The sequence below is a fragment of the Bombina bombina genome, chromosome 6 (genome assembly GCF_027579735.1).
Source record: "Bombina bombina isolate aBomBom1 chromosome 6, aBomBom1.pri, whole genome shotgun sequence".
In the NCBI taxonomy this organism is placed as follows: Eukaryota; Metazoa; Chordata; class Amphibia; order Anura; family Bombinatoridae; genus Bombina; species Bombina bombina.
Window position 1 is genome coordinate 762,634,223 of NC_069504.1, and position 22,279 is coordinate 762,656,501.

At 39.0% G+C, this 22,279-nt stretch overlaps 2 protein-coding genes across 2 annotated transcripts in view; one reads left to right on the forward strand and one right to left on the reverse strand.

Moving 5' to 3' along the window:
• The window catches only part of LSM1 (LSM1 homolog, mRNA degradation associated), a 126,237-nt gene extending 118,814 nt beyond the window's left edge, over positions 1 to 7,423 (reverse strand). Inside the window, exon 1 of the mRNA XM_053718038.1 lies at positions 7,275 to 7,423. Coding sequence (XP_053574013.1) covers positions 7,275 to 7,320 — 46 coding nt within the window. The 5' untranslated portion in view covers positions 7,321 to 7,423. The remainder of the gene's footprint in view (positions 1 to 7,274) is intronic.
• A 197-nt stretch (positions 7,424 to 7,620) lies between these two features.
• The window catches only part of BAG4 (BAG cochaperone 4), a gene marked incomplete in the record, with an annotated part of 152,706 nt that continues 138,047 nt past the window's right edge, over positions 7,621 to 22,279 (forward strand). The window contains 1 exon segment of the mRNA XM_053718039.1: positions 7,621 to 7,852. Coding sequence (XP_053574014.1) covers positions 7,679 to 7,852 — 174 coding nt within the window.

Sequence of the window (22,279 nt, forward strand, 5' to 3'; positions counted from 1 at the left end):
TTCCTTTGAGGGGATGTCTAGGATTGTTTGATCTAGGTCATTTCTGTCCCAGGGGACTGAATTATCCATTTGTGCACAATGGATGAGATAAGGACAGTATTAATCGAAGAATCTCCATGATACAGTGTACTGTTGCGGACCTAAAAAGTTTTCTACTATCCTTCATTAGGGATGAATGCTATTATGATATGTTCCCTCACAAAATAATAACCTTATCTCTATACCATCTTTATAACATTATCTATAGATTAGTTGTTATGTCAATACAAAAAGTTGGGGGAATGATGAGTAAATATACGTTGTGTAAATATAGAATCCCCTAGATGAACATAACCAAGATATAATAGATATAATGGATTTGGTATTAGGTCTACTATGTAACTAAGAAATATTAAGGGTCTCAGATAATTGTTGTCTAGCACTTTTTATTATAGAATGTAGGTTAGTGGGTTTTTAAACCACATGTCTATAACTGTCAGTCCGGTGCTATCGGAGCTGCTAAACTCCCGACATGCGCACAGCCTAAGTGTACTGCGTGTGTGTAGATGACATCACGCAGGTGGAGTTATGGTAATTAGCCATGTGGCTGAGGAGTAGTGATGTGCGCAAGCGGGAGTGGCCTCCGTGACACCGGAAGTGACGTCAGCACATACGGGGACTTATAGGTAAGCGGTTGGGAATAGTTTTTAGGAGCCTTTTGGGACAAACGAATTTTGGCAAATACCCATTGAAAAAGACACCAATTGGTGTCGAAACGTTTGGGAATGCTGTAATTTAATTGCTTGTGAATATTAAATATCGATGATAAAGACCGGCGAGTGAAGCGTTTGTTTTTCTCCTTTGGGGTTGAACGTAGATCTACATATTTTCCACGCAGCACCCCGGCAGATGAACTCAGGAACAGTGAGTGCATTACAATTGAAAATATATATATAATTTATATAATATATATATATAAATTTCGGCCGCAGAAAGTTTCTGCCGAAAATAGCCTTTTTGGCTATTTCGGTTTTCGGGTTTTTTGCCTGTTATTTTCGGTAAAATTATTGTGTAGCATGTTTCAAATTTGATGCTAGCCTAGAGCTGCTGTTTAAGTTTACTACTTGGCTTACTGTTCTGCATATAATGAGTTTTCTAGGACTATACTTTATTTGGATAATTGGTAAAAACAAACAAACAGTTAAATATGATTCTGTTAAATAGAACTAAATGAAGAATACAGTATATTGATATTTATAATTGTTTTAAGTAAGGAAACATTTTGGCCGAAAATTGCATTTTTTTCTTTCTTTTTTTTTTTTCTTGATAAAATTATTGTGTAGCATATTATTGTTTTAAGATATTTTGGTCCAATTTTAGTGTATTACTTTCAATAAAAGTGTGGGCTTTTATATTGGCTCTAATTATGCAAAAAAAAAAAAACTAAAAAAAAATAAATTTGAAAAAACACATTTTCGGTATCAGTTTCGGTTTTCGGCCAAGTGCATCCTGGATTTTCGGATTCGGTTTCGGTCCAGAATTTCCATTTCGGTGCATCACTAATATATATATATATAAAAATCAGAGAGGTACTGGACAAATGGTCGATATAAATACAAAACCTAAACTAATAGACTATTAGTAATATAATTTTTAAGTGGTGCAGACCCTATAGAGGATAATTTAACAAAGAACTTTAAGAGGAGAAATGGAACATGCAATTCAATGAACCATATGAAAGATGGAGAGTCAAGCACTCTTTTATAAACAATTCAACAGATTTATTATCTTATTAATGGAGTTTCATCTCTAATCCATATATCGCTAGTAAACAAAACATTATATATGTATACCATCAGGGTAGAGATTTATGTTACGTGATGGTATACATATATAATGTTTTGTTTACTTGCGATATATGGATTAGAGCTGAAATTCCATTAATAATAATAATAATTTGGGCTGGCAATATGGGCAAAAAATAAAATCACAATTATATTGCGATTTTTCATGTGCTAGCTGGTGGGTAAACTCACTACCAGATGTGTACAAGACCGGCCCCAATACCTAATACAAGTCGCACTCCCTTGCTTCCCCTCTGGCCGCTTACACAAGCAACTGCGTGTTATACAGGAGGTAAGCTATGTCAGAGTACGTATTTCTGCATATCTGTCCCTAAACATAAATGCAGATACCGCTATACTGGGGTAATACAGGTCTTCTTATGCATCCAGCGGTATAACAAGGCGACATCAGATACAAAGGCTACACCCACAGACCCCGCGGCACACGCAGGCCGGTACTCACTCGGGTAAATAACTGGAGGAGAAAGTACTCCACTTGCACATAGTGTACGACAATGTTCTGCTCTCCGCCGCCATCTTGTCAGCAGGAAGTCGGAGGGGACGAGGCCCGGTTTAAAAAGCTACGGTGAACGTGGGCGTGGCTGCTGTGCCATTACTTTGAAGGCGTTGGAGTCGTATGACATCACAACGCGGTAGACTTCTCAACAACCTTATGCTATTACCTTAAAGCAACACCTCCTATGATCTTATAAGTAGTAATGCTGTCTGGCCATGACGTTTAGGGTTGAGACGAGAGAGTAATTGAGCTTGAGGTGTTATTACTATTAGAGAAAGGGACATCACACAAACAATTCAGCGGTTAAATGTAATTCTAGTCTGCTTAGCTACATAGCTTGGTCTTCTTAAACTATACTAATTTTATCATCCAGCCAATACATATTTGGGATTGGTTTGTCCCACTATGACACAGTGTGACACCGTTTGATGTATTTTCACCAGATCACCTTATGGAGGGGTAATATCTGACACTGTGGGTCTGTAAAATTAAAAACACTACCTTGTTATATAAATGCAAAATTGCTTCCCCTCTGGCCGCTTCCAAGCTTTTGATCAGCTTCTTTCGGCATAATACGTCACAGGGGGCGGGGCTAAAAAATAGCATACTTTCGCGGTTTTTAAATCTCGGCAGTTAATTACGGTTTAAAACCGCATCTGCGGTATATCGTCCAGCCCTAATAAAATATATATATATATATATATATATATATATATATATATATATATATATATATATATATATATATATATATATATATATATATATATATATATATAGTCATTGGCTCACCTAGGTTCTAGCAGCCACCAATCAGCAGCTAGAACCTAGGTTCTTTGCTGCTCCTGAGCTTACCTAGATAAACCTTTAAGCAAAGGATGACAAGAGCAGGTAAACAAATTAAATACAAGTATACCTCACTTTACAGCGCTTCTCTAATACAGCGCTTTGTGGAGCTGAAGTTCAACCTCCAAGGAATTTGAAACAGTGCTGTACTCATTGCGATAAAACTGACTGGCACCATTTTGTTATGCCCAGTTCACTGCTTACAACATTGCAGTGCAATCTGTGTCTCAGAGTTGTAGTCTGGCAAATTTTACTACAATAATTGTCACTATTTTACAGGTAGATGGCTAATTGGCTAAGAGGTGAAAACGTCACCTCTTAGCCAAATTTTTTTTTTTGCCGTGGGCTGCTGTACAAGGTAAACACGGCGATCGATTGAATCAAATAAAGGAGCTTTCTACATGAAGTATCTCATACTTCATGAATGAAAGTCCCCTTTGTTTGTTTCAATAGTAAATCCTAGCGTTTGTAAAACGCTAGGATTTACTTTCACTTTAAACTAAACTTAGTGCTATTGCACCCCTAATATATGTTTGTTCAAACATGTTTTCAAGCTTTTAAATACACTGGCAAGTGAAAAGAAAGCTGAAACCATGTTGTTTCACGCCAAGGCGGTTTTCACTTTACAGCAGGGCTCCGGTCCCTAACCAGGGCTCCGGTCCCTGACCCGCTGTATGAGTGAGGTATACTTGTAATAGAAGTAAATTGGAAAGTTGTTTATACTTGTATGCTCTGTCTAAATCATGAATGTCTAATAATGACTTTGCCCCTTTAAGCACTATTCCCTGGGCAGAATAAAACTGAAAAAGGTGGTGGTGGTGGTGGTGGGGGGGTCGAAAGGCTACAGTAGCACAGTGTACCAGTATCTCTAGGATGCAGCCAGAGGTGTCAAACAAACACGGCTGTAGATTCAGGGCTCAAAAGTTCACAAACCAGGCTCATTTTTTAAGCCAACATAGGCAACCCTGGTGTGTGAGTTTACTGAGCTCAGCATTAGCTGGTGCCTCATAGTCTGCATATAAAAAGTTGTGCACATTTTAATAAATTGCTGCATGTTCTATCTGAATCATGAACGTTTAATTTTAACTTTCATGTTTTGTATTAAGTGACATCCTTAAAGGATTACTGTCTTTTTCGTTTTCCATACACAATAACATTTTATTTCATTATCATCTATTAAAACTTATTAACCTATATTTTCATAAAATGAAGCAGCCAAAACTTCTATTTTTAATAAATCTTATCCGGCCATGACGTCACCTTTTCCAACCCACCATTTTTCGGCATTCTGTGTATAAAATCACTAACCTATGAAATTTCGATCTTATGCATATCAACTGCATAATCCTTCATAATAAGCCTACACATAAATTCTGCTAAATCACGCCTGCGCATTTCTAATAACTGAAGCCGAAGTTACCCACATCTAGGTTACATTTTACACTTGCGCATTAGAGAAAAAAAATCTATTCAATCGGTTATCCAGACTTTCTGCATACTATAGAAACGTCTAAAGTTAGTCTAAAGTACTTGCAAATATAATATATCAAAATCAAAGTATTGCAAAGTTATCGTTTGCGCATTTATTCTAGGGCGATTCTGCAAGTGTTAGCAAGAAAATTACTTACGTTATGTGCGCTGCTCAATCGACTGCTGCTCTATAGATTCTCCTCGCCTTATCTAACTGCAGATGGTGACGTTTCATGTGACGCTGCGCTAACTCGCGCAATACTTTGAAAAGACGCCATGTTTCAACTTGCATTGGGAATCCATAACGGCTGACATAGAAGTAGGTTTGGAAATAAATATTTCCAAGATAAATATTTTCAAAAGGCTAAATATTTCATGCAGTATATACATTAGGAAAAGATTGATTTATATGTATACTACGATGTAATTGTAATTTCATTTCTGACTACAGTGTCCCTTTAAAGTGATAGTAAATTGTAGCGTTTTTGAAACGCTAGGATTTACCAGTGGAACAAATAAAGGGGACTTTCAGTCATGAAGTATAAAATACTTAATGTGGAAAGTTCCTTTATTGGTCTGCAGCGTATGCCGCGCTGAGTGACTCAGGATGACCATTGCAGAACGCTACTATGCAGTGAGGTGATCTTAGCCAATAGCGTGCTAACTATCCTGCATGGCGCCAGCTGGCCCACATGGCTATTGGCTAAGAGGTGGACACGTCACCTCACTGAAAAAAAGCATTCAGCTGCTGGCGCTTCAAGGGCCATGATACCCAAATGTTGAAACACTTGAAAGTGATGCAGCATAGCTGTACAAATCTGACTAGAAAATACCACCTGAACATCTTTATGTAAAAAAGAAAGATATTTTACCTCAAAATGTCCTAAGTATTCAAACCCCATTGCAAAGGACTTTAAGCAGCAAATCAGTATGCCTGTCTCGGGACAGGCAAGGGAGAGAGCCTTGTGCACAATCATGTTATTTCCGTATTCAGTTTAAGGAAGTTTACTATGAAATCTCAACATGAGAGTTAAAGGGACATAATGCTCATATGCTAAATAACTTGAAACTGATGCAGTACAACTGTAAAAAGCTGACAGGAAAATATCACCTGAGCATCTCTATGTAAAAAAGGAAGATATTTTACCTCACAATCTCCTCAGCTCAGCAGAGTAAGTTCTGTGTAAAAAGTTATACTTCACCTGCTCCCAGCTGCAGGTAAAAAAAATAAAAAATGAAGAAATGAACAGCAGCCAATCGGCATCAGCAGTGCTGAGGTCATGAACTTTTTTACTGTGATCTCATGAGATTTCACTTAACTCTCATGAGATTTCATAGTAAGCTGAATAGGGAAATATGAGAGTGCACAAGGCACATCCCGTAAGCTGTCCCAGGACAGACATACTAATATGCTGCTTAGAGATCCTTTACAATGGGAGGTGGCTACTGAGGAACTTTTGAGGTAAAATTTCTTTTTTACATAGAGATGTTCAGGAGATATTTTCTAGTAAGCTTTTTACAGCTATACTGAATCACTTTCAAGTGTTTAAACATGTGGGTATTATGGCCCTTTAAGTCAAATCTCTTGAGATCACAGTAAAATAGTTCATGACCTCAGCACTGCTGATGCCGATTGGCTGCTGTTCATTTCTTCATTTTTTATTTTTTTTACCTGCAGCTGGACAGCAGCTGAAGTATAACTTTTTACACAGAACTTACTCTGCTGAGCTGAGGAGATTGTGAGGTAAAATATCTTCCTTTTTTACATAGAGATGCTCAGGTGATATTTTCCTATCAGCTTTTTACAGTTATACTGCATCAGTTTCAAGTGATTTAGCATATGAGTATTATGTCCCCTCAAGACAAAGTAAATTTCAGCTTGAAGTATTTTATACTCAATGACTAAAAGTATCCTTTATTTGTTCCACTGGTAAATCCTAGCGTTTCACAAAAGCTAGGATTTGCTATCACTTTAAAAAGGAAATAAAAGCCTTTGTTTCACAAACGCTAGGATTTACTATCACTATAAAAGGACATGAAAGCCAAAATGTGTCCTTCATGATACAGATAGAACATACATTTTGTAAACAACTTTCCAAATTACTTCTATTACCAATTTTGCTTTATTCTTTTGGTATTATTTCTTAAAAGATCAGCAATACTCTGAGCTAGCTGAACACATTGGTAAGCCAATTACAAGAGGTATATATGTGCAGCCACCAATCAGCAGATAGCTCCTGAGCCTACCTAGGTATGCTTTTCAACAAATGACACCAAGAGAACAAAGCAATTAGATAAAAGAAGCAGATTGGAACTTTGTTTAAAATTGTATGCAATATCTGAATCGCAAAATACATTTTTGGGGTTCCAGGGTTATGTGTTTAAACCCTAAAAAATATAAAAATGTCTAAAATATGTATGAGTTGATTTCATCAATAGAAATGTATTTTTACCCTAAAAACCAATTGGGTCTACAAGGAAAACACTATAGGAAAAAAAAAAAAAACATTGGTCATGTGAAAATCACTCCTCATTGTTAAACTTGCTACTGTGTAATATTATACAACATAAAAACCGCATACTGCAACACATACATAAAGCATAAATTAAATACTGACTGTCTATATCCTCAATGAGGCTAGCGGTCCCAGGCATGTAGTTCATCCTCACGCCCTCCCCTCCCCCGGTCGGCTTCTCACACCGGACACCACGCTCTGCAGGAAAACGGAAGTACCGCCAATCACCAAATAAAAAAACTCAGTTGGAACGAGGTAGAGCATAGAAACGTTCTGTGTTCCTCTGATTGGAGCAAGCGAGAGTATAGAGGCGGGGTGATTCGGAGCTGTCAAAAGTATATCCAGCCTACCTGACTTTGATGGGCGTGGTTATTGTTCCTCGTGAGTTTTGCCAGCAAATAGAAAAAAAGCTGTAGTAGTTTCGTTTGCTATTGGCAGGTTACTTGCATTGTAGTTGGTGTACGCTTTGCGCATGCGACCTTGTCAAATTGACCTAAGATAGTTTCATGTCTGCATCCCATAGACCTTTGATAGGAGGCGGTGGGCTTTATGTCAATGGAGGCGGAGATGTGGTGGCCCCGGTGAACCAGGAGGAAAAAGAGATGGTGGGTTCTTGGCGGCCTGGATATTATCCACAGGAGGCAAACTGGAACAGAGAAAGAGCAATGGATGGAGCTCAGGTACCGTAGACGAAAACTATATATTAGCGCATGATATATATATATATATATATATATATATATATATATATATATATATATACACACACACACACACATGCTAATGTGTGCGAGTACAAGTCGCTTTGTAGTCATAGCGAACTAACATGGTGTTTTGTATGGTGACCCACTTTAGAGTATGAGACTATATCATTCCTTGTAGAACATACGTTTGTAAAATATACAGTATAATAATTTTCTGTAATAGAAAACAACCAACAAATTACAGGCTGATACAGTAGTTTTTCACTTCATGAACGATTAAACCACGCAAATACACCACGCCCAACTTGACGTCACTGCTGGGCAAAGTGTCTGTGGCTAGGCAAGGCACAGCCACCACAGCTCACAAGGTATAGATAGCAAGGCTTTTCACCCTGGTATTCTGCCAAGCAGTTTGCCCAACTTTTATTTTTTTATTTATCCTTTTTTGGATCTTATAAGATTTTCTTCATTCTTTTGTTGTCATTTGATGAAGAAAAAAGTTTGGTAGGCTCACAAAAGATCAGGAGCATAAATGTGTCTTTAGTACTGGACTACAGCAGTTTTTGCAATGATGTGTATAACTGCTACAAATGCCATTGCCCAGGCCTTCCTGAGAAGGGCAATCTCGCAGGGCTCCACTCTTTGGGGGCCACACAGTGTCAGGGTTCAGAGTATGAGAAGGTGGCCTTAACCTTTTATAAACAAAATTACTTCTCTACTCTTTCTTCAAACCCAATACGTCTGTTCTCCGCTTTCAATACTCTTCTCTACCCCACCCTACCTCCAAATACAACTTACTCTCAGCTCAAGATTTTGCCAGCCACTTCAATAACAAAACTGACTTAATCAGAAATGAAGTCAGCTCTCAACATACTACCAGTCTCCCACCCCCTCAAAAGCTTGCAATCATCCAAAGCCCACATAGCTATAAATTTAGCTATTTCACCCCTGTTAGAGAGGAAGAAGTTTCTGCCCTTATACTGTCGTCTCACCTCACTACCTGTCCCCTCAATTCCATCCCATTATAGCCACTCCTCTCCCTCTCTTCTACCCTTCCCCCTATACTCACACACATTTTCAACCTCTCCCTCAACACCAGTATATTTCCCTCATCTTTAAAACACGCACTGGTCACACCTATCCTCCAAAAACCTCTCCATCCAACCTCCCCATCCAACTACTTCCCTATTTCCCTACTCCCTCTTGCATAAAAGCTTCTTGAAAAGCTAGTATATGCACAGCTATCCCATTTCCTTACATTAAACAGTTTTTCTTTTGGGGTAACGCAAGGCTCTGCCATTCGTCTCCTAAATCTACACGTCATCACTAGGTTCCTTAATAAAGTCCCACTGATTTCAATATCATTTGTTTGCTGATGACACTCAAATCTACCTCTCTGCACCAGAACTTTCTCCTTTCTTGCTAACCCATGTCACTAACTGTCTTTCTCATATTTCATCCAGTATGTCCTCTCACTACCTTAAGCTAAATCTTTTTCCAAAACCGAGCTCCTTATTTTCCCCCATTATTACAAAATCTTCACCTCTATAACTGTCTAACTGAATCATTACCCCTACCCCGCATACTCGATGTCTTGGGGTCACACTTGACTCAGATATTTCATTCAGTCCTTGAACAAATCCTGCCGCTTCCACCTTTTAAAGATATCTCTAAAATTAGACATTTCCTTGCACAAGACACAACTAAGATTTCAATCCACTCTCTCATCCTTTCCCACCTCGACTACTGCAACTCCATCCTCTCTGGTCTCCCTAGCTGCTGCCTAGCTCCTTTACAATCCATAATGAATGCCTCTGCCAGGAAACCAGGTTAATCTTCCTCACACGTTGCTCTTCATCTGCTGCACCTCTCGTCCAATCCCTTCAATGGCTTCCTCATGCCTCCAGGATTAAACATGAAATTCTGACTCTAACATACAAGGCCCTCAACTGCACTTCTCCCCCCTATATCTCAGACATTGTCACCAGATACTCTCTCTCCCGTCCCCTTCTTTCTGCTCACAGCCTTCTACTCTCCTCCTCTCGTTACCTCCTCACATTCCCATCTACAGGACTTCTCCAGACTGGCTCCCATCTTATGGAACTCTCTGCCTCACTCCACAAGATTCTCCTCTAGTTTTGAAAGTTTCAAGCACTCCCTAAAGACTCTACTGTTCAGGGATGCATACAACCTACACCAACCTTTCCTAACTCCAGTTCATCTCCTCCTTTGTTATCCCCTTGAACCTGCTTAGCATGCAAGTCCATGAACCCAGCTGTATGCAGATCACCTTCATAAGAGCTGACTACAACAATGCAACTCTCGGGCCCTTTACCCATTTGATCCCTATTATTGTTACCTTGTATAGCACATCTATGTCTATAGTGCTGCAGAATATATATATATATAATCTTTCTTATATTTTTGTATAGGACACCCTGAATGTTGAGACAGGATTGAGCCATACAGGGAGAGGGGAGTAAGGGCCCTGGTCAACACAAATTTGCGGGTCCCCTCAGATCAGGGCCCTTGTTCCCCTCTCCCTGTATGGCTCAATCCTGTCCCAACATTCAGGAGGGGGTAAGACGTTCTGCTACAGCTCCAGAGCGATAGCTTGATGTTATATAAAACGTTACATAAAGGGTTTTTCTCATCTACTTAACACTTAAGATGGAGCAAACCGGGAATGCTGAGGCTACTCCCGTATTACCTGTGGAGATAGCCATGGATATTATACCTACAGATAAATGTTTATTGTGTAATGAGGTTGTAGTTTGCCCGACTGCACAGTTATGCAATGCATGTTTAGCGGTTGTTTTACATGGTCATTCTTCAGCTCCTTAACTCATCGTCTACTGTTAGTAAAGCAGCTGTACAAGTTACTCAGGAAACTTCTGATTTTTCATAACGTTTTACAATTATTCTGAAAGCGTCAGTTTCTGGTGCTCTGGAGTCTTTACTGCCTTCAAGTAAGCATAAATGCAAACTTAAGCATTGTGTTCCTCAAACCAAGAGTACAATTTTTCCTGGCGGTAGGACTGTTAGTCTTAAGGCTCTGATTTGGACGGGTTATGTCCTGCGTCAGAGGGTGAGGTGTTTGCAGATGACTCTTCTGATTCAGATAACGAACCCTAGGAGATGACTTTTCAATTCAAAATGGAAATTTTTTACGTTTTCTTTTAAAAGAGGTTCTGAAAAAGCTAGGGGTTCAGGATGCTAAAGCAGCAGAGGAAAAACCTATACATAGGTTAGATCTTGTATTCAGACCCAGTTCTTGTGCACCTGACACATTTGTTTCCTTCCTTAAATGCTGAAATCATTACCAAGGAATGGGATAAACCAGGATAACTGTTCACTTCCACAGCAACGTTTTTCTATTGCTGAAAATAGTGTGGAGCTATGGGGCACCATACTGGAAGACAGTACATCCTTTGAAGATCCTATAGACAGGAAACTTGAATGTTATCACAAAAGGGCTTTTCTGCATGGAGGATTGTTGTTTCAACCTGCAGTGAGCGTTGCTGCAGTTGCTGGATCAGCCACTTTTTGGTGCGATTCCTTATCTGAGCTAGTCTCCACGTAATCTTCTTTAGAGGAGATACAAAAACAAATTTAAGCTTTGAAAACGACAAACTCATTCATATGTGATGCAATCATACAGATTTGTTTGTATTAATGCTAAGAATACAGCGTTGGCTGTTCTCTTCACAAGAGCTCTTTGGCTTAAAGGGATATGAAACCCCAAAAATTCTTTCATGATTTAGGCAGAACATACAATTTTAAACAACTTTCCTGTTTACTACTATTATCAAATGTGCTTCATTCTCTTGGTATCATTTGTTGAAGGAGCAGCAATACACTACTGGTTTCTAACTGAACAAATGTGTGAGCCAATGACAATCAGTGTATATATATATATATATATATATATATATATATATATATATATATATATATATATATATATATATATATTAGGGTTGCACCGATACCGATACTAGTATCGGTATCGGTACCGATACCAAGTATTTGCATGAGTACTTGTACTCGTGCAAATGCACCGATACTTAAACCGATACCTCCACTTCCTACCCATATGCTATCTTGTGGCGTTTTTTCAAACTGCATGTTCCCATTTCATTTTAAACTGGAGTGGAGACTCAACTAAAAATTGTTTACTACTGTTCTGCCAATACAAATTGCTGTTATTTGTATTATTGTAGTAGAGATCACTGTACCTCGTTCAGACAAACCCCTGAAGTACTGGGCAGTTAATAAACAGATTTCCAGCTCTGGCTAAAATGGGCCAAAAATATCTTTCTGCCCCATGCAGTAATGTGGAAAGTGAAAGACTGTTTAACTTAGAGTCGAACCTCCATATAAATGTCAAAATGATGTTATATAACAGCCCTACAACCCAATTGATCACTCCTTTAAATTTAATATTATATTGTAATATTTTTTATTTATAAACATGTTCAGTGAACTTTGTGACAAATAAAACTGTTTTATTATTTCATAATGTCTTTTGAATTACAGTCCTTTATAATTATAAAGAAGGAATCTTAAATATTTAGTTTGTATTGTGCTTGGTATACTGTCAAATGACATTAAAGAAAAAAGTATCGGTAATTGGTATTGGCGAGTATTTGAAAACAAGTATCGGTACTTGTACTCGGTAATAAAAAAATGGTATTGGTGCAACCCTTATATATATATATATATATATATATATATATATATATATATATATATATATATATATATATATATATATATATATACAGCCTCCAATCAGCAGCTAGAACCTAGGTTCTTTGCTCCTGAGCTGACCTTGATAAACATTTCAGCAAAGAACAAGAGAAGCAAGCAAATGAAATAATAGAAGTAAATTTGAAAACTGTTCAAAATTGTATGCTGTATCTGAATCGTGAAATAATTTTTTGGGGTTTCATGTCCCTTTTAAGTCATGGTCAGCGGACATGGTTTCCTAGTCTAGACTACTGACTTTGGCTTTAAAAGGTAAATATGTATTTGGTCCAGGTCTGTACTCCTATTATTTCTACAGTGACTGGGGGCAAGGGTGCCTTTTTGCCTCAGGGCAAGAAGTCCAAGCAAAAATAGAATCCTGGTGGACTTTTTCATCCCTTTCGTCAAAACAAGAATCAGAGGTCCACATCCACCTAGAAGATGGAATCACCCCAAAGGCAGAACTTTTTTTTTACTTTCTACGATTAGATTTATTTTAGAGAATTTTTTTCTGCAGGTCATTTTGAAATTACATTTTAAATTAGACAGTTAAACTAAAACAACAGCCTAATAGCACTGTATTTATTAACTGGAGAATAAAGCACTTTTTTAAGTCTTAGAATTTACTGCAGCAGTTGAAAATTGAATAGCAAAGTAGCTGCAGAGGGAGGAAAAAAAGGTTAATTGCTCACAAAAACATCTTACATTCAGAAGTCACAGCTTTGCATACTGGGAAGAGCCATCATCAATGTGCTGCAATTTTGCATCACTGCACTATATTTGACTGTTCTCTTCAAACAGTGCTTCACTCTGGCTGCAGTGTTAAGGAAAACTTTCACTGTGCAGCCAGAGCACAGTGCCATTTGAAGAGAACAGTCTCAGGTGTAGCAGCACTGCAAAGCAAAAGTGATTACAGTTCCTGCATGTGTCCTGTTCTTTCTGCAGACATCTGCAATGACATCTCATATCATAGCATGTTCTGTCTTGGGGGGGATCACAAAAGTCTACCTGAAAACCTAACCCTAAATCCTAATCCAAGCAGCACAATAAGTCTTCCTCTGATTCAAAAACCCCATGAAGTGGCGACCCCCGATCCAGATCCAGTTGGGGTAAGGGGAAGCCTATTTTGAGAGGTTTAGAAACAGTCAATTCAGGAGCCCTAATTCATAGAAGTTGTGTCTCAGGGGTACCGAATAAGCTTCAGCTCCAGACCTCCCAACAGGAAGGTTTATTCTGTCTCACACTTAAAAAAAGCCAGAAAAGAGAGTTGTTTTTTTTCCAGTGTGTACAAAATCTGGAGAATATGGGGGTTATCTCTCCAGTCCTGTTTAAAGATCAAGGAATAGGGTTTTATTGAAAATTTTTCATTGTTCCAGAAAATAGGGCACATTTCCTTTGATATTGTATCTAAAGACATTGAACACATTTCTGAAAGTACCGTCTTTCAAGATAGAGAGACCATCAGATCTATTCTCACTTTAGTGCTTCAGGGACCATTCATGTCTACAATAGATCTGAAGGATGCATATCTGCCTATCCCTATTCATCGAGACCATCATCAGTACCTAAGGTTTGCTTTTCTGAACAAGCATTACCAATTCACTATTCTACCTTTTCGGATTAGCTTTTGCTCACAGAATCTTTACCAAAGTTCTGGGAACTCTCATTTCTGTAATTCGGCTTCAGGGCATAGCAGTGGCTCCATACCTGGACAATATCTTGGTTCAATCACCATCTTTACCTTTTAACAATTTCTCTCACAGATAAGTTACTTTAGTTTTTTCGCAGACATAGGTGGACAACTGAGAAGCGGATTACTTGAGTTGTCAAACTCTTCACTCGGGGGAATGAAAGAGATTTTCAACTGTGTCATGAGCATGTGGGATGCCAGAGATAGATCTCATGGCTTCTCGTCTGAATCACAAATTAGCAAATTACAGCTTGAGGTCAAGGGATACTCGGGCAAAGCTGATCGATGTGCTGACCGCTTCCTGGTGGTACAGTCTAGTATACCGGTTTCCTCTGATTATTCTTCTTCCACGGGCGGCAGCAGGAGATGGCTCCAGCTATTCCCATTGCTCTGTCATGGCCTTGCAGGATATGATGGGCGGATCTGGTGAGGATGTCCAGCACTCCGCCTTGGCATCTACTTCTGAGATCCGATCTTCTGTCTTAGGATCCATTCTTCAAAAACAAGATCTTCAGTCTCTCAAATTTAACTGCGTGGAGTTTGATAGTTTCGCAGAGAGGTTTCTCTGATTCTGTAATTGATACTCTGATTCAGGCCCTTAAGCCTGTAACTGGAAATATTTATCATAAGGTATGGAAGGTCTTTTTTTTTTCCTAGTGTTCTCAGCGGAATTATTCCTGGCATTCTGTATAAATTCCATAGATTCTCTAGTTTCTGCAGGAGGGCCTTGATAATGGTCTCACAAAAAGTTTCTTAAAAGGTCAGATTTTGGAAAATTGCATGCTCTGGCTCTGCTGGTTCCGGTGGAGGAGGAGCAAGCAGGTGAAGCTGAGCTCTGGCCTCCAGTCCCACAGCTGCTGGCGGTGATTCTCGCGCCTCTCCCAAGTTTGGGAGTTTGCATTAGGACAGTTAATACTATCACTCAGGAACCCACTCAGCGGCACTTCATCCCGTTGAGAAGGCAAATAAGCTGCCTAACATACCCAGTATTTAGGTCGCTATAAAGGGACAGTTGTTTGGTTCTATACACTTAACCACTACCTGAAGTTCCAATATACTGGCTGCTGTTGTCTTTTTAAAGTAAATCTTAGGAGACAGAGCAAGAAACTAACGGACCCGGCTTACAGCTGCAAGTTACCTGGCACCTCCTGAGTTTTTCTGAAAGCCGCACTATTTACTGGTGCTTGAGACTTTTCTCTCCCCTCACCGGTCTCTTCCCTCCCACCTCTAGTGTTGGCTGAGAGCTCCTGTCGTGGAACCGCAACTTGCTGGCAGGAGCAGTTTGTTCTGACGCCGGACATTGTGAAGATCTCGGACCAGCTTTTGGTGCTACCCTCCCCCTCTCCCACCGGTGCTGCGTGAGAGGGGGTAAGGGTGATTGCCCTTGAGTGTGCAGCGGAGGTTTGCGACCTGGTTCGCCGGTCCGTTTGACGGGCCCCTGCATGGATCCTTCCCCCTCCTCTCCCACCGGTGCTGCGTGAGAGGAGGGAGGTTGGCGGCTGAGCTGTGAACGCCGAAGAGAAGCGGCGAGGGGGATTCCCTCACTACTCGAATATAGCAAGCAAGACTCCCCGCAGAGGCAACAACAGGAGGAGTAGCAGCGGATGAGTGGGGAAGGAGGAGGTGAGTGGGAGAAACACTCTCGGGAGAGTGCATAGGGAGGAACTTTCCAAAATTCTTGATCAATGCCGGTGTTATATTCTCCTTCATATGAAGGCAATAATAAGAGGAGATAAGGAACTATAGAAAAAAAGGGAAAAAAGAACCTTGTCTTGAAAGGTCTCAGAACTGAGCCAAAGGACTACAACCAGAGAAACAGGAAAAAAAAAACAGAAACTGTTACGTTACCTGGCAGTGAAATATTAACCTATTACATATAACAGTACTTACTATAGAATAGAAGGGCTGTAATGTGTTAAGTTGCCATAGTTTGGCTTACATCAAAAGGGAAAGAAGAAAGGGAGAAAAAAGAGTTTGTAATAAGGGTTGTTTATTTCTCTGTTTTGCCTGTTCAAGATCTCTATAATTTGAAACCCTAGCTTCCCTTATAGAAGTCACTAAGGCCGAATTAAAATCGATACATTTTTTCTTTTTTTTGTCAGCACATGAATAAGCTACAAAATAGTTATATCTAATGTTATACAAAGGGCTTAATGTAACGCTTAGGGACTTGGGATGAAGCACCCCTAACGTATTTAACTGCCCTCAATATAAAAAGTTAATTGTGTGCTTTTTCCTTTCTTTTTTTCTCTTCTTCTTTTTTTCTTACATAGCCCCCTTATCTCTGATGAAAAAGGTGCAAAAACTGTATTACTGAATTAGTGGTTAAACTAATAGGTCATAACCTCTTTTTTCTTTCATTTGATTTACTAGATTGTGTATTAGAATTTCAACCTGGGCAGTAGGTGGGAATCCATCTGGTCTCAACTTTCTTAAGATGGTGTTTTGCTATAGATTATTTGTACCCTAGTAAGGTCTTTTTTTTTTTTTTTTTTTTTTTTTTGTATCTTAGGCCTGGCTGAAATCTTGTATTAAGTTGTTTTCTGTACAGGGACCTAATTGTAGACTCTCTATATAAGTAATAGATAGAAGTAATTGCCCAAGAATCTTTTATCTTGGAATTCTTGCTTCTCTTTTAGAAGCCATTAAACCCGATTTAAAATTGATACATATATTAACATATGAATGGTTACAAAATGTCTATACCTAAAGAGATATAGAGCATTTGAGGTAATACTTAGAGACTCCTGAAGAAGTGTCTTTAGTTTAATTCACTGTTTGCCACAGGAGAATTTAATTGAGTGCCCCTTCAATAGCCTCCTTATTTCCCACGAAAGGGCAGTAAAAGTTATATCATTGACTTAGGGGTTAATTGAACAGGACATAGCCTCTTTCTCTCACTTCCTAAGAATAATAGATTCTATATTGGAATCCCAACTGCCTAGTAGATTAGAACCCACTTGCTCTCATTTTTTAAAAGACAGTGTTTGGTTATAGACTATATATACTCAATTATATCTTGTTTTACAATATCCACTGTATAAATCTTGTGGGAGAATTTATCTTTTTATTTTTCATCTCAGGCCCTCCTGAAAGATTGTCTATATCATATTAAGTTGTTCTCTATAAGAGGACATCTTACTTTTGAAAAACTGTTTAAACTACTAAAGATATAGCTCCTTACTTAACCCTCCCTGGTTAGAAATATACAATAATCTGGGATCGAAAGACCGTTTCTTGAAGTTCTTGGTTGCTCCTTCCCAGATAACAGGAATTAATTTCTCTCTCATAAAGTCAAGACTGTTCGCTATCCTTAGATAACACAAAGGGTTAATATTAACAAGACACGACTAGGGTAAGAAGTCCACCTTGGGGCCAGTTGAAGTAAAAAGAAACTGTATCAAGGGATACAATAAGGTTACTCAGAACTGCTGTTAAACTGCTGTTGGAGGAGAGACAGGAATAGAGAAAAAACTACCCTGTTAGGAATTGTACTAAGGAGATAAGTGTAATTGCTGGTTTCTTTAATTCAAGTCTGCACTTTATTATACGCCGTGGTCTCCCCTAAAAGAAGGGGGAAGGAAGGGAGGGGCAGATAAGAGGGGAAGAAAAGGGAAAGAGTTAATAAGGGAAAAGGCACTTTCACAAAATATACTTAATTATAATCTATAGTTAACAGAATTGTATCATTCTCTTTAAATTCACATTACTATTCGGCCTTGAGCCTTTTGCACTTTTTGGGCCTTGTGCCCCATTACACAAGTTTTCCACTTCCTTTTCACTGGCACAACCTCACTTTCTCTAAATTTATAACTTTAACACCACACGTCACACTCACAATCACTCCCCCCCCCCTTTTTTTTTTTTTTTTTTTTTTTTTCTTCTCTGCTTTTCTCCCACTGCACTTATTTACTAGGAGCATTTGGTTAAACAACCCCTTCTTCACCTTCACCCCCAATCACGTGGTACATGGACAAATTTCTCTCGAACTCTCTTAAAACACCCTCCCCTAATATGGCAGGGAGACATAGGGACAAGAAACTCAAGAACATACAGGATTTAGCTACTGATCACCAAATTAATCCTACTAATCCCGCAGCAATGCCAGAAAATCTTAACATGCAGATGTTAGTAACCAACATAGCAGAGGCACTCTCTCCTAAATTTGAAACACTTAAATCTGAAATTAAACAAGATATCTCTGCCTTAACTCAAGAGGTAAGGCAATTCTCGAATAGGCTGCAGGAAGTAGAGCAGAGGGTCTCGGATTTGGAAGATCAAGTAAGTCTACATAGTGCTAAAACTGAGACCTCAATCAAAAATATTCAAAAAATGATGGATAGGCTAGAGGATCTTGAAAACCGTTCCAGACGGAACAATCTAAGAATAATTGGACTTCCTGAAACCAATCAATTTGAAAACCTTGATACTTTCATTTCCGACACACTCGTTAAAGCTCTAAAAATCCCATCCACATATCCACCGATTATAGTGGAAAGAGCCCACAGAATAGGGGCTCCTCGCTCGGATAGCAACAAGAGTGGTAGACCTAGACCTGTAATCGCAAGATTGCTCAATTATAAAGATAAAAACCTACTACTGCAGTATTTTCGTAAAAACCAACCAATCACTATGGAGGATAATAGGATCTTGATTTTTCAAGATTTTTCGGCAGATACAGCCTTAAAGAGAAAAGAACTGGCCCCGACGTGTTCTAAATTCATTCAACAAGGGTATAGAGTGGCCTTGATTTACCCTGCTAAACTTACAGTGGTAGTAAAAGGGACAACACATATAATTGAGGATGGCCAAACTGCAGAAAATCTTTATAAGACCCTAGACACATAGATACTAGTTATAAATCTAGTTTATCTTTTTCTTTTTTTTTTTTTTTAATTCGCAAGACAGATGTATGGCGAAGGTAGCTTCAGGGTTGGGGTTAGGAATCCCCTCCTTTTTTCCCTTTTTTTTTTTTTTCCCTTTTCCCCCTCCCTCCCCCCCCCCCCCCCCACCCACCTTTTTTTTTTTTTTTTTTTTTCCCTCCCATTCTTTTCCGCCCGGTTCTCTCCCTCCCCCCCCCCCCCACTCTCTCAACCTTCTTTTTCGCATTATACGTATTAGAGTGATATGACACAAAAACTAGAAAAACTTAAAATTGTATCCTGGAATGTAGGGGGAATATCGTCCCCCATCAAACGGAAGGCAATATTGACACATTTGCGGAAAGCCCAGGCTGATATTGGACTTATCCAGGAAACGCATTTAAACTTAGAGGAATCACTAAAACTAAAATCATCCTGGGTAAAGGAGGTATTAGCGGCTCCAAGTTCTGGAAAGAAAAAAGGGGTCGCAATACTTATAGGCAAAAGAGTCCAAGTGGAGATTTTACATTCCGAGGTCGACCCTGGGGGGAGGTATGCTGTGGTCAAACTGAAAGTAGGTCAGATAAAATATACAATTTGTAATGTCTATGGTCCGAATAAAACTGACCCTGACTTTTGGGATTCACTACAGGCCAAACTCCTTCTTAGCAGTGAAGGCCATTTAATCCTGGGGGGGGATTTCAATATGGCTCCACAATGTCCTTTAGACAGACTCAGAAGAGACACTAAGCTCCTGAAACAAAAGAAAGATAGCCTTGATTTTAAAATGATCAATAAGATTAAACAAAACCTTGCTTTACGAGATATATGGAGATCTCAAAATCCTGATACTCAGGACTTTACATGTCTATCTAAGGCTCATAAATCTTTATCTAGGATTGATCTGTTCTTAATTGATGATCGGCTAAGCTCTGCAAAGGTAAAAACAGAATTAATGCCAATCTTTTTGTCAGACCATGGGCCTATCTCTCTCGAGCTTAATTTTGCTCAGCCGGAATCAAAGATGTTGCGATTCTTTTTTCCCTATTATTTATCCACAGATCTGAAATTCAAAGAATGGCTTAGGAATAAATTTAAGGAATATGCTCAATTTAATAATGGCTATGTAGATCGCACAGATATCTTCTGGGAAACTGCTAAAGCAGTCCTCAGAGGGGAAATCACTGCATACACTGCTAGATTGAATAAGAGAAGGAGGGCAAGAGAGAAGGAAGTATGTAACTCAGTGATTAATTCTTACAATCTTTATCTACTTGAAAGACTTCCCTTAAATTGGGCAAGATATATTCGTGCCAAATCTGCAAGAGATACTTTCTATCTAACCCAGGAAACTCACAATGAGCTTAGACTGCAAGCTAAATTGCATAGATTTGGTAATAAGTCTGGTAAAATGTTAGCTAAGTTAATTAAGAACGAGAACAAAAAACCTACTATAGACAAAATTCAACATAATGGTAAACATCTATCTAAGCCTGAAGAAATCTCAAATATATTCCATCAATACTTCCAAGAACTTTACACTGGCAAGGAGTTTGACATAGATAAGGCGAATGAATTTTGGAGTAAAATTACATTCCCTACGGCTACTTCTGAAGCAACTGACAGACTTAACTCGCCTATCACAAGGGAAGAAATTGAAAAAACAATCATTAAACTCTCTCTTAATAAGGCGGCTGGGCCGGATGGATTACCCAATGAGCTCTACAAAATTTTATCATCAGAGATAGTCCCTTATCTGGGTAATTTGTTCAATGATATCTTCATAAATAATAAACAGGTCACACCTTCTTTCGCGTCTTCATTCACTACATTGATTTTAAAAGAGGGGAAGGACCCTACACGTAAAGAGTCTTATAGGCCAATCGCATTGCTAAATTCGGACTACAAGATTCTTTCCTCAATCTTAGCAACTAGGCTTCAGTCTATTTTATCCAGAGTGATCCACCCGGACCAAGCCGGCTTCCTTGATAACCGCAACTCGTCAGCTAAAATTAGAGAATTACTTGTCACCATGGAATTTATCCAAGGATTGTCTCTACGGGGGGCGGGGAGAGAGGACTCCCCGGACCTGGCCATCTTGTCAATTGACGCAGAAAAGGCCTTCGATTTAGTAATTCATAAGCATATAATCTTCTCCCTATTGAAGTTTGGGATTGAGGGCAATCTCCCTAAGTTTGTGGAGAATTTATATAACCAATCCTATACACGCCTGATTATCAACAATGACACTTCCTCTCCAATTGCATTGGATAGGGGCACTCGCCAGGGCTGTCCTCTCTCCCCGCTTCTTTTCGATCTAGCCATAGAACCCTTGGCAATTATGATTAGGAGCTCCCTGGAGGGTATTAAAATCCAAAATCATGAAATGAAAATCGGTCTATACGCTGACGATTTACTTGTTTACCTCTCCAATACAGCTCAGAACATTCCAAGGCTACTGAAAATCACTGATCATTTTGGTGCATTCTCAGGGTATAAAGTAAATGCTACAAAATCTGAGTTAGTCTGGCTTAGAAAAAACACTAGAAGTAACTTAGACTTGCCTTTCAGACTGGTAACGGAATCAATGAAATACTTAGGAATTAACATCCCAATTAATTTGAGGGACCTATATAAAGCAAATATAACTCCAATGCTTGCCTATTTAAAAGAAAGGCTTAAGGCCTGGCAAAACTTACCACTTTCAATATCTGGTCGGTCAGCTCTATTTAAAATGGTACTTCTCCCAAAGCTTCTTTACATCCTACAGAATGTCCCAGTAATTCTTTTCGAAAAAGATGTACGATCATTGAATTCATCAATTAGGCAATTTATTTGGCAGGGGAAAAGATCCAAGATAGCCCTCTCTAAACTAGCAGTACCAAGAGAGCTGGGAGGCCTAGCACTACCAAACTTAAGATCCTATAATTTATGTTTCCTAGCTCGCATAGTAGCGGACTGGATATCCTCCAAGAATTATGTTTTAAATAATGAACTCGAACTTAACATATGTGAACCATACTCACCAGTGGCCTTGGCGCATCTGGAACCTAGAGATCTTCCAGTAAGCATTAAAGAACTCAAATTTATCTTGAACCCTCT